The sequence below is a fragment of the Podarcis filfolensis genome (assembly GCF_964270895.1).
Source record: "Podarcis filfolensis genome assembly, chromosome: 18".
NCBI classification, from domain to species: domain Eukaryota; kingdom Metazoa; phylum Chordata; class Lepidosauria; order Squamata; family Lacertidae; genus Podarcis; species Podarcis filfolensis.
In genome coordinates this window covers 9,520,482-9,532,925 of record NC_139622.1, presented here as the reverse complement: position 1 = coordinate 9,532,925, position 12,444 = coordinate 9,520,482, and the positions used below count along the sequence as shown (strand labels likewise).

The window sequence follows — 12,444 nt, the reverse complement described above, 5'->3', positions numbered from 1 at the left end:
AACTTGCGTCCTCCGGCGCAGATAACCCTCTGAGGTTGTGTTGCAATCACGGTGACGGCGGGGTTTTGTTTTTTAAGTTCCCAGCCCTCCTCCTAGCTTGTGGAAAGGCTTATCGGCGGCCTTGACGCGTTTGTCGAGGGCGGCAGGTTCCCTGAGCATGTGCAGAGTGCATTCCCCACCCACCCACCCAGGGCGGGTGTGCAGTTGTGCAACTTCATCCTCCAGAGCAGGTAACAGGTTTTGAGTTTTGATTTCCCTCTCTGCTGTTTTGCAGAAAGGTTTGTCCCTGCTTCCAGGGCAGCAGGGTTTCTGAGCATGCGCAGAGTTTCATTTCCCCCCCCCCCCGCCTCTGTCATGAGCCTTTGGAGTGGGCGTTTTGTGTGAGGTGTGTACCTGTATTTCACGTTACAAGTTGACAAGTTAAGAGAAATTTTGTCCAGAGTGTGAGCTCAGCCTACCCACAGCCGAGTGGTAAATCAGGTGTTTTGCACGTAGAAAGTCCCAGATTCCGATTCCTAGCATCCTACAGGTAGACAAAAATAAGCCAGGTAACAAAACAGCTTCCTGTATTCCTGGCTCTAAAGCAGGAAGCGGCAACAATTCCTTAGAGCGTGCGCAGAGTGCCTGGCAACCAGAACCAGACCTACAGAGCTAAGGGATTTAGGGAACTGCATATCCACACTGGAAGGTGCGACCTCAAGCCGTCTTCCTTCCCATTTGTAAAAAAAAGTGGCATCTCTATGAGCCCGCTCACTTTCCTCTTCCCTCCCCAGCGCTCTTTCCTTGCGTGATGCGTATTTGAACGTATTCGTGCGTAGAATTGTAAAGTGCGAAGCATACTGCTAGGTTCCTCTGGTCCAACCCTTTGCAATGCCTCAGACCTGGGAATGCTCCCCCCCCTAAAATGCCCCCCCAAAATTACTTGCATTAGCGCTTTCTCTCTTTTAAACCAGGCCCAGTGAGGTATAAAGTTGGCATGTGAATTGGCCAACCTGGTGTCGTCCTGGGACTCCCAGTTCCCACCCGCCCCCTGGCCGGGAACTGTAACGTGAAGCGCCTGGCGGGCGATGTTGGGCGGGTGTCTTCATCCATGGTTCCTTTGACCCATTGTCTATGACAGGCTGGCAGATCTACGCAGGATCTGGCCCCTTCTTCTGCCTATCTGTGTGTTTCTGTGCCTGCGTGCAGATAATTGAGCCTCTTCCTCCTTTCTCTGTTTCTTTCGTTCTCTCTCTCTTTCCAAAGAAGCGAGCGCCAGGGGAAGATTTTATTTTTAGTCGTGCCAGCCTTCTGTGGCACGGAGGTGGCTGGTACTCAGGGCATCATCAGCCACCGGTTAATGACAGCGAAGGGCACTCCATCTTCAGCCTGGCCTCTGACGTCAGAGGAAACGCGAGGAGGAGGGCAGAGCGAGAGACTCTTCTGCAGCAGGGGCAGAGTTCCTTAATGGTTAGAGCGCCAAGCGGAAAACAGATGGCAGCTTTAAAAAAACACCAAAAACTGAGGAGGGGGCGTTGAGCCTTAAGGGGGCTCAGAGCTATGAGTCACGGGTGGGTTTAGTTTCCTCCCAGCTGGAGAGCCCTCCGTTCTTATTTCAAAGAGCTGTGGAACTGGCAGGGGGGACCCCAAAGGCCATCTAGCCCAACCCCTTGCAAGGCAGCATTTTTTTGGAGGGGTTTTGGCATCAAATGCATGTAGATTCCAAGCTATTTTCCCCCGTACTGGTGCACAATCCCAAATTAATTTGTTGTTGTTTGTTTGTTTGTTTGCCTCATTCCTCCCTGTGCTATACCCTCAGTCACAGAGTCTGTGAAATGGGTTTGCAATATCCTCTGAGGCTGCGATGATATAATGTGCAGTCGTTATTTCATTTGTTCTCCTACGGCTTTGTGTTATTAAAACGCTTTATGGTCAAGTTTATGGCCCTTGCGATTTGCCATGGGTGTGTGTGTTACTTTTGTATTTTTCAACGGCTGGCTGGTGGGGGGGGGGGCCACAAAATAGGTCTCTGCATTTCTTGACCTCCCACGTTCCCCTGGTGCCTAGTTTCTATAATAAACAGATAATCTGTTTACCTGGGGGGGGGTGGCAGGCAGAATACACCCCCTCCACAAAAATTATCCCCCTTTTTGCCAGGGGGACAGTATACTTGAGCGCCACTGAAATCCCAGCAGAGGGGCTGCTTGCGAATTTACAGCGGTGGGCGGGGGGCAGAGAGAATTTATCCTTGGAGGAAAGGCTCCCCCAGACCTTTTCTGCATATGGAAATTGCCATCTGGGCTGGCGTGAGGCTTTTGAGAACAAAGGAACTCACTCCATTCAGCCGGTAGAGCGATATTATTATTATTATTTGGGGGGGGGAGCCTTTAAAAAAAAATGCATTTTTTTCCTGGTGGAGAGGTAGAAAGATTCTCTTCCAGCTGTGTGCGACAGACGCCCCCGCCCCTCCGCTGTTTAATCAAAATCAATAATAAATATTGCTTGCTGCCTATTGCACGGTGATGGGTGGTTGTTGTTTTTTAACCTGGCAGGTGTCCAGCGATCTTTTGTGCCGCCGGTGGGGGCGGTTGCTGCAGGGAGAGACTTGCGGCCGGCGGATGGGGGGGGGGAAGGTGCTTTTGACGGCAGAGGCTCCCTTGCGGCTGGGCTGGTTTTGGAATTTCGTGACTGGCGCAGGCCGGGGGGGGGGCAGTGATGCCAGACGCCTGGAGATTTGGAGAATGCGGCTTCTCTCCTCTCTGCCCCCCCCCCCCAGCTCTCCAGACTTGGGGGGGAGTAAAGGGCAAGTTTCTAGTCCTGTAGACCTGCCTTGTTGGAGGGCTCGAGGTTGTCATAGAGCAGCAAACTTTTTCAGCAGGGGGCCAGTCCACTGGCCCTCAGGCCTTGTGGGGGGCCAGATTATATTTTGCCAAAAAAATTAATGAACGAATTTCTATGCCCCACAAATAACCCAGAGATGCATTTTAAAGGACACATTCTACTCATGTAAAAACACCCTGATTCCCGGACCGTCCGTGGGCCGGATTGAGAAGGCAATTGGGCCGGATCCGGCCCCCGGGCCTTAGTTTGCCTACCCATGTCATAGAGGCAAGCATTTGTTCTGGCCCTGATGGAAGAGACCATCCTTCGCACTTGCAGATAGACTGCCCTTTTGCATGGCTGATCCATATACTAGCTCCAAATAATTCGGTTGGAGGGGGGGTTGGTTGTGAGTCGCCTCCCCCTCCCCTGCTTTATTCGTGCTGCAACCCTGGACTGGTATGTTTGAGAGGCTCTGAGCTTCATGGCTGTGGGGTGGGGTCTGAGTTCGAATTCTCCCTTCCGGAGGCACCATGGGGGTCATCTGGTCCGACTCCCCTGCACTGCAGGAGACAGAGTGTCTCCCGCCCCGAAAAAATTCCTGGGTTTCAGTGCAAGCAGTCTTTCCACATACCTTTCTTGTGGCAGGGAGTTCCGTAGGGTAATTACCAGAACAGGCGTGCTTTGTCCTCTTCCTTTTTGCCCCACGTCCCTGGTGGAAATGTGGTGCATTGTGGCGACCAGGAAGTCCAGTCTCTGCCCTCCAGGCGCTTAGAGTCTTGGGTTCCAGCTGCAAATGAAGGCAGGAAGAGTAGACCATGTGACTGAGGACTTACGTCCGCAGTCTTCGCTTCCCTGGGGATAGGAATGCTTTACACTAGCTCGCGGGGCTGCACTCTGCACATGCTCAGGAACCCCTTGACGTCACCACTCCTGAGTATTTCAGCCACTTCCACCCCAGTGTTGGCGAAGAGAGTAGAGAAACAGTTACCAGGTCTGAATATGCATGATTTGTTAAATCAATTCACCGTATTTTTCGCTCTATAAGACGCACCAGACCACAAGACACACCTAGTTTTTGGAGGAGGAAAACAAGGAAAAAAATATTTTGAATCTCAGAAGCCAGAAGCGCAGTGAAAGCAGCAATCCCTCTTGCTGTTCTGGCTTCTGGGATAGTTGCGCAGCCTGCATTCGCTCCATAAGACGCATACACATTTCCCCTTTTTAGGAGGGAAAAAGTGAGTCTTAGAGAGCAAAAAATACGGGTTGTTTTTTTAAACAAACTGGGGTTTTTTTTGCTTGATGCTTTCCGCATCTGTTTTGTTTATGGCGCTGTTCCTGCAGAAAATAGCAGTGCTGAGGTACGTCCCACTTCTTCCGTGTTTAGGTGCCTTCTAACCTTTCGAAAATAATAATAATAATTTGCGTGCGAGAGGTGGTTTCAGGTCTGCTTCCTGCAGGTAGCAGCCTGCGAAACCTCACTCTGCTCAACTTCCCGGCTTTCCGAAACTCAACTTCGCTGCTTTGCGCCCACTGCCTGCATCCGGCCCCCCTCAGTTCCCACGAGTTTCTCAGAAACTTCGGGTGTGGGGTGGTCTTCCGTTTCTTCTGTGTGTGTAGATGGGGCATGAACAGTTGTGGGGAGGTCTAGGGTGTCTAAAGGATCCCAGCAGGTGCTGGGGGGGTTGGAGTCGATCAGGGTCACGGATGACGCAAGGAGCGTTTTTTTGGGTGCGCTTAGATTTTTATTATGGGACGCGGGTGGCGCTGTGGGTTAAACCACAGAGCCTAGGACGTGCCGATCAGAAGGTTCGAATCCCCGCAATGATGGGGTGAGCTCCCGTTGCTCGGTCCCTGCTCCTGCCAACCTAGCAGTTCGAAAGCACGTCAAAGTGCAAGTAGATAAATAGGTACCACTCCGGCGGGAAGGTAAACTGCGTTTCCGTGCGCTGCTCTGGTTCGCCAGAAGTGGCTTAGTCCTGCTGGCCACATGACCCGGAAGCTGTACGCCGGCTCCCTCGGCCAGTAAAGCGAGATGAGCGCCACAACTCCAGAGTCGGCCACGACTGGACCTAATGGTCAGGGGTCCCTTTACCTTTACCTAGATTTTTATTACTTTTCTCTCTCTCCCTTTTGCTGACATTTCTGCAGCAGCAAGAAAGGAGAATTCCTCTCTGTCTGTGTGCATTGCAAAAAGTTGTGTCGGTTGAACAACTTCAACCAGCGAGAAAAGCAGAAGGGAAACTCTGTTCCTAAAACCTCCACTGCGTTTGCAGGAGGAATAATCTCTCCACAAATCCCTAAGGCAGGAGTCAGCAAACTTTTTCCCAAATCAAATATCCTTTATTAGGCACAGCAAAGCACACATTATCAAACAGACACAGCAAACTTTTTCAGCAGGGGGCCGGTCCACTGTCCCTCAGACCTTGTGGGGGGCCGGACTATATTTTGAAGGGGGCGAAATTAACGAATTCCTATGCCCCACAAATAACCCAGGGATGCATTTTAAATAAAAGCGCACATTCTACTCATGTAAAAACACACTGATTCCCAGACTGTCCGCGGGCCGGATTGAGAAGGCGATTGGGCCAGATCCGGCCCCCGGGCCTTAGTTTGCCTACCCATTCCCTAAGCCATTTTTGGAAAGGGACGCTGCGGCTCATCTAGCCCAACCCGCCTGCAACGCGAGAACCTTTTGCTCCACGTTGGACTCGAACCCAGAACTCTGGAATTAGAAGCGTCTCGTGGTTTTAAAAACCCACCCACTTCACGGCTGCTTTGCAGACCCTTATCTCAGTGGCAGCATGGAAGGGAGGAAAAACCAGATTATTATTCAGTTTGCTTCTCATACCCTTTACCTTCTTAAGTTGGCGAGGACGAAATGTCTAGTTATGTCTTTTTAAAAGACTCCTCCCTAGACCAGCGAACCCCACCTGCTTAAGCAAATATTTACTGCTGTCTCCCCACACCCTCCCCTCCCGGGGACCAGGGCTTGTTCTGGGGCTTCCCCACCCAAATCCCGGCAGATCGCACAGGTGTGTTGGGTATTATGGTCTGCCCACAGTGGTGATTGACTGCAATGAGGTGGAAAATGGGCGGCGGGGCCTGTGTTTTGAGAAACCCGGCCCTCAAATCTGCTGACTTTCTCCACCACCCCAATGGAGCATCAGCCCCCGGCAGGCGGAAATCCGTCAGGTGTAGCTGCTCCCAAACTTGGAATGATGGGCGGCAGAGCTGCACCTGTTGAACGGGCTGCCTGCCACGTGCCCCAGTCTTTGAACTGTGAGTGGTGTGGTTTCGGCATGAGGACTGTGCTCTCATCCTCCGCTGGAAACCTGGGCCAAGGGGGAACTGTTCCTAGGTTGCTGTTTTTGTAAGGACTGGAGGAGGCAAAATAATAATAATAATAATAATAATAATAATAATAATAATAATAATAATAATTTTAAAAATTAGTTGTATCCTCCCCCCCGACCGAGGCCAGGCTCAGAACAGCTAACATCATAAAAACAACACAATATGCATAAAAACAGACCCCGTATTTTTTTATTATTATTATAATTACCGTATTTTTTGCTCTATAAGACTCACTTTTCCCTTCCTAAAAAGTATGGGGAAATGTGTGTGCGTCTTATGGAGCGAATGCAGGCTGCGCAGCTATCCCAGAACCCAGAACAGCAAGAGGGATTGCTGCTTTCGCTGCGCAGCGATCCCTCTTGCTGTTCTGGCGTCTGAGATTCAGAATATTTTTTTCTTGCTTTCCTCCTCCAAAAACTAGGTGCGTCTTGTGGTCTGGTGCGTCTTATAAAGCGAAAAATACGGTAGTTAAAAAGTAAGGCTGTAGCTGTGAGCTGCCTCTGAAACCAGGCTTTTCCAGGTAGCTGCTCACCTATGGAGAGTCGGGCTGTGTCTCCAGGCGACTATGCGGAAGTTTTTAAAAAAAATCCTCCCCTGTTCCTCCTTTGGAGAATTCGGGAGAATGCAGGGAGAGAGAGCAGGGAACCAGCAAAAACAGACTCTGAATCCTGAACCCGTTTCCGTTTTGAGGTTTGCAGCCCTGAGGTCTAGAAACTTGATTTTCACTCGCTCCCCAAGTAAATTTGTTATCGGACGCTGCTCTGGGACTGAATGTGAGGAGCGTATCGAAATCCATTAATCCACTACATACGTTTGTCTGTTTGCTACGGATCTGGGCACTTTTTGAGATATCGTAGACGTGAGTTTTCACAACTGCTCAAGGAGTTTTGTCCATTTGCATGCAGATGGGGACTCAAGAAGGCGGGCTGAACCTTTAGAAATGGCTCGATTTTGACCCCACAATCTCAAAAGGGGCTGGTTTTGACCACTGATTCCAAAACTGCATGGAATCTGACGATTTGATCTCAAAACGGCACTGATTTTAACCTTGTGGCTTCCAAACAGTGGTTATTTTGGCCACTTGGCCCTATAACTGTGCCAATTTTGACCCCTTGATTTCAGGGCGGATTTGATTTAGATCTAATCGATTTAAATCCAGATTTAAATCCTAGTCAGTATGACTTGATTCTAATCACTAGTCAGTAGGACAATTTAAATCTCTTTTTAAACAGAAAGATTCATTCTTGCTGGCAAAATCTTAATTTTTACAACCAGATGAAGGTTTCATTTTTGGAATGATAAATTTTCAGAGCAGTTTTTACAGTTACATAAAAAATTACTGACTTGGTTATACTATTAGAAATACATAGACAGGTGATTATGACATTATTGTGAAGTTTAATAAGTTTACTGTTTATATTTGGACAACTTTTCAGCTGTACTTTATTGGAAGGAGAAAAATAATCATTTCCTTAATAACAATTTATACAATTTATTTAACCAAAACGGTAACATTATAGCATATGTATCCATGTTTGCTAAGTGATGTGGTTAAATGGGTTTAAAAAGCAACAAGAAGCAAACTTGGACTGAGTTTTAGCACACATGAGAAAGTTAAAACGTTTCCTGATGTCGAAACAAAATTAAAAAATTCCTTCTTCAGATATAATGAAACAGAAGTCACCAGTCTGAAGTTTGAAGAATTGTGCATGCACACGAAAGCTCATACCAATAACAAACTTAGTTGCTCTCTAAGGTGCTACAGGAAGGAATTTTTTAATTTTGTTTCAAATATGGCAAACCGACGCGGCTATCTACCTGTAACATTTCCTGATGAAAAGCCTTTGGAGTATAATGTAACTTAAACAGAAAACTATCTTTAGAAGAAGAAAAAAAATCCCCCAAAAGCATTTTATTTTAGAAATCTGACTGAAATAAAAAAAAATCTGATTAAAATAAAAAAAATCCTATTTCTTTTGAGTTTTACCCACCCTGCTTGTCTGGAGGCGGTTGGAGGATGGATGCAGCTAACAGATTGAGGTTGAATCCTGACAAGACAGAAGTACTGTTTTGGGGGGACAGGGGGCGGGCAGGTGTGGGGGACTCCCTGGTCCTGAATGGGGTTACTGTGCCCCCGAAGGACCAGGTGAACAGCCTGGGAGTCATTTTGGACTCACAGCTGTCCATGGAGGCGCAAGTCAATTCTGTGTCCAGGGCAGCTCCATCTGGTACGCAGGATGAGACCCTCCCTGCCCGCAGACTGTCTGGCCAGAGTGGTGCATGCTCTGGTTATCTCTCGCTTGGACTACTGCCATGCACTCTACGTGGGGCTGCCTTTGAAGGTGACCCGGAAACTGCAACTAATCCAGAATGTAGCAGCTAGACTGGTGACTGGGAGCGGCCGCCAAGACCACATAACACAGGTCCTGAAAGACCTATATTAGGTCTCAGTACATTTCCAAGCACAATTCAAAGTGTTAGTGCTGACCTTTCAACCCCTAAACAGCCTCGGGTCCAGTATACCTGAAGGAGCGTTTCCACCCCCATCGTACACCCCGGACAGTGAGGTCCAGCACCGAGGGCCTTCTGGTGGTTCACTCGCTGCGAGAAGCCAAGTTACAGGGAACCAGGCAGAGGGCCTTCTCAGTGGTGGCACCGGCCCTGTGGAACGCCCTCCCACCAGATGTCAAAGAGAAAAACAACTTACCAAACTTTTAGAAGACATCTGAAGGCAGCCCTGTTTAGGGAAGCTTTTAATGTTTAATAGGTTATTGTATTTTAGTGTTTTGTTGGGAGCCGCCCAGAGTGGCTGGGGAAGCCCAGCCAGATGGGCGGGGTATAAATAATAAATTATTATTATTATTACAGTGGTACCTCGGGTTAAGTACTTAATTCGTTCCGGAGGTCCGTTCTTAACCTGAAACTGTTCTTAACCTGAAGCACCACTTAATGGGGCCTCCTGCTACCGCACGATTTCTGTTCTCATCCTGAAGCAAAGTTCTTAACCTGAAGCACTATTTCTGGGTTAGCGGAGTCTGTAACCTGAAGTGTCTGTAACCCGAGGTAAAGGTAAAGGGACCCCTGACCGTTAGGTCCAGTCGTGGCCGACTCTGCGGTTGCGGCGCTCATTTCGCTTTACTGGCCGAGGGAGCCGGCATACAGCTTCCGGGTCATGTGGCCAGCAGGACTAAGCCGCTTCTGGCGAACCAGAGCAGCGCAAGGAAATGCCGTTTCCCTTCCCGCCGGAGCGGTGCCTATTTATCTACTTGCACTTTGACGTGCTTTTGAACTGCTAGGTTGGCAGGAGCAGGGACCGAGCAACGGGAGCTCACCCCGTCGCGGGGATTTGAACCGACGACCTTCTGATCGGCAAGCCCTAGGCTCTGTGTTTTAACCCACAGTAATACCTGCGTCCCTTTAATTAATAATTTATTTTATTTATTAATAATTTGTTATTATTATTATTATTATTATTTATTATTATTCATTCAAGGCAGCGCTTGTGGGTTTTTTCCTCCCCTTTCTGCGAATTCCGAGATGTGAAAATGAATCTACTTTGTTTTGCTTTCGATACCTGCCTCCTTTCCACCTCCGCCTCTCACATCCTCCTCTTCTTCCCTCCCCAGGTAAACGACTTCCTGTCTGGAAGATCCCCTCTCACCTTGGCCCTCCGCGTCGGGGACCATATGATGTTCGTTCAGCTGCAACTGGCGGCCCAGCAGAACGGCGGGCAGCTGCAGCACCGCCACCTCATCGCCAGCCGCGGCGAACCCCTGGCCGCTGCGCCCCCGGCCGGTCCCGACTGCCCCGCTCTCCACGGGGGCGCCCACGCCCCCCACTTCGCCCGGGTCCCCGCCTCCCCGCCCGCTTGCCAGGAAAACCCCACCTCCCCGCCGCAGGCCCCGCCCACGTACTGCAGCTCCACCCACCCGACGCCCGTCACCGCCGGCATGTTCCGCTCGCACGGGGCCCAGGCGAGCGGCGCCGCAGGGAGCGCTTCGTCGTGTTCGGAGGTGAGTCATGGCCTCAACCGCGCCTAGTCCAAGCCAGCAGGAGACTTGAACCCAGAACCTGAGCCTCGTGTCTGAGCTATTGCAATGGGGGATTGTTTTGGGGGAATAAGGTTCTCACGGTCAGCACCCTGAGGGATCTTATCGTCCATCGCCACAGGAAGAAACACCGTATTTTTCGCTCTATAAGACGCACCAGACCACAAGACGCACCTAGTTTTTGGAGGAGGAAAATGAGAAAAAAAATATTCTGAATCTCAGAAGCCAGAACAGCTGAACGGGCCTACTTAAGAGCAGGGCTTAGCGGCCACGAGCCGCTCGCGAGAGCAACCGCTGCGGAGAGGCGAGCTAAGAAAATCAGGAGCGACCCTCCCACCTCCAGCTTATGAGCTCCACACACCTCTCTTCTGCAACCACTGGGGACTAGAAACTTGCTTTTTAAACCTCTACCCCCCAGTTCTCAATATTGGGTTCCAGCACAAACTTCCTCCTGTCCTGCTGCCGAACTCGGCCCTTGGGGAGGGTCTGCGTTACTTTTGCTCATTGCACACTGGTGGGGAAGTCTCCTTTCCCAAGGCAGGGTGGAGAAATCCATGGCAGTTTTGCAACCAGAGCCATCCTTGCTTCCTATCCTGCCTGGTTTTTCTGAAATTTTTTGCTCTATAAAACTCACTTTTTCCCTCCTAAAAAGTAAGGGGAAATGTGTGTGCGTCTTATGGAGCGAATGCAGGCTGCGCAGCTATCCCAGAAGCCAGAACAGCAAGAGGGATTGCTGCTTTCACTGCACAGCGATCCCTCTTGCTGTTCTGGCTTCTGAGATTCAGAATATTTTTTTCTTGTTTTCCTCCTCCAAAAACTAGGTGCATCTTGTGGTCTGGTGCGTCTTATAGAGCGAAAAATACGGTAGATAGGGAGCTCCCTTATACAGACCACTAGTCCTTCTGCTTCTGTATTTTCTACACTGATTGGCAGCGTCACTCCAGGGATGTTCCTGGCCCGATCCGCAGAGGATTAAACATTGGGAGGGGACCTTCTACATGCAAGGCAGGTGTCCAAGCTGTGGCCTGTCACCATTTAGGGCCAGAAATCTGCCGCACGCCAAGCCAGAGCGTTGGTCCATCTCATTCGATATTGTCTGCACGGACTGGCAGCAGCTATCAGGGGGGGTTAGATGGAAGGCAGTTCCCAGATCTCCCTGGAGATTGAGCTTTCATTCAGAGCAAATACTCTCCCATTGAACCCACAGCCCTGGCACCAGAAAGCCGCAATTTTGGCCTTAATTCAAATTAGACTTTCTTGGGGTTTTAAAAGAAAAAGCCTTTTCTGAATATGGTGATTCCGGGGTTGGACTAGATGACTGCGGGGTGTCCCTTCTGAATCCTTGCAGAGACTTCAATTTTTCCCCCTGCCCTCCTTTCGCAGGTCGATTGCGCCACGCGGAGCAAACCTTCGCCCAGTGCCAGCCCCGTGCAGCCTTCCCGACCCCGCAAACCCGGCGCTGTGATCGAAAGCTTCGTGAACCACGCTCCGGGGGTCTTTTCAGGGACGTTTTCTGGTACGTCTTGGTTCGCCCTGAACTCCTCTTCCTCCAAGCCCTCCGCCTTTCGTGGGAACAAAATACAGCTTCGTGTTGCGGTGTGTGTGTGTGTGTAAGCTTCAGAACATCACAGGGTGCTTTTGCTGGCTGAAGAAGAGCCCTGTGGAGCCCTGAAGCTGGCGCAGGTCCATGTGCCGTTTTTACAATCAAAAATGGACCCAAACAAACTGTGGGAGCCAACTGATGGGTTTCTGTACAAAGCAGGTCTGAACCTGATCTGAGCCGGTTTCCGACAAGAGAAACCCAAGTGAATTTTGGAGCTCAACATTTCTAAAAAATTGTATCTGTTCGCCTGGAGCCTTCGTTATACACCTTTAGGCACCAGGCAAAAAGGTTCCCTTTTAACCAGGTTTTGGTTGATATGAATTACATCGTATGCCCTTTCAAAATGTGGTTTTTTTCCAGTAGGGGTGGGGGCTATTGGGTTGCTGTTCTCATTCTTATTAGTTATTTTGTGGTTTTATATCTTGATTTTATTAACTGCCCTGAGACCCCTGGGTAAAGGGCGGTATATAAATTCAATTTATTATTATTATTATTATTATTATTATTATTATTATTATTATGGCTTGTTAGTTGCGGTTTGGGAAATCTGTGACCCCCCAGCCCCTTCAAAAGATGTTGCAGGACTCTGATAATATCCACTAGTGCTTAGGGATAAATTGGGGTTCTATTCTAGAC

At 49.5% G+C, this 12,444-nt stretch overlaps 1 protein-coding gene and 1 long non-coding RNA gene across 3 annotated transcripts in view; both read left to right on the top strand.

Annotated features, from left to right (window-relative positions):
- LOC310753645 overlaps positions 1–12,444 on the top strand; it is a 120,394-nt gene that overhangs the window by 84,918 nt on the left and 23,032 nt on the right. The window lies entirely within an intron of this gene.
- MIDN (midnolin) overlaps positions 1–12,444 on the top strand; it is a 47,260-nt gene that overhangs the window by 21,118 nt on the left and 13,698 nt on the right. For both annotated transcript variants that reach the window (XM_083594693.1, XM_083594694.1), the window contains exons 5-6: positions 9,783–10,169; positions 11,589–11,721. In XM_083594693.1, the coding sequence (XP_083450819.1) occupies positions 9,783–10,169; positions 11,589–11,721 (520 nt within the window). The remainder of the gene's footprint in view (positions 1–9,782; positions 10,170–11,588; positions 11,722–12,444) is intronic.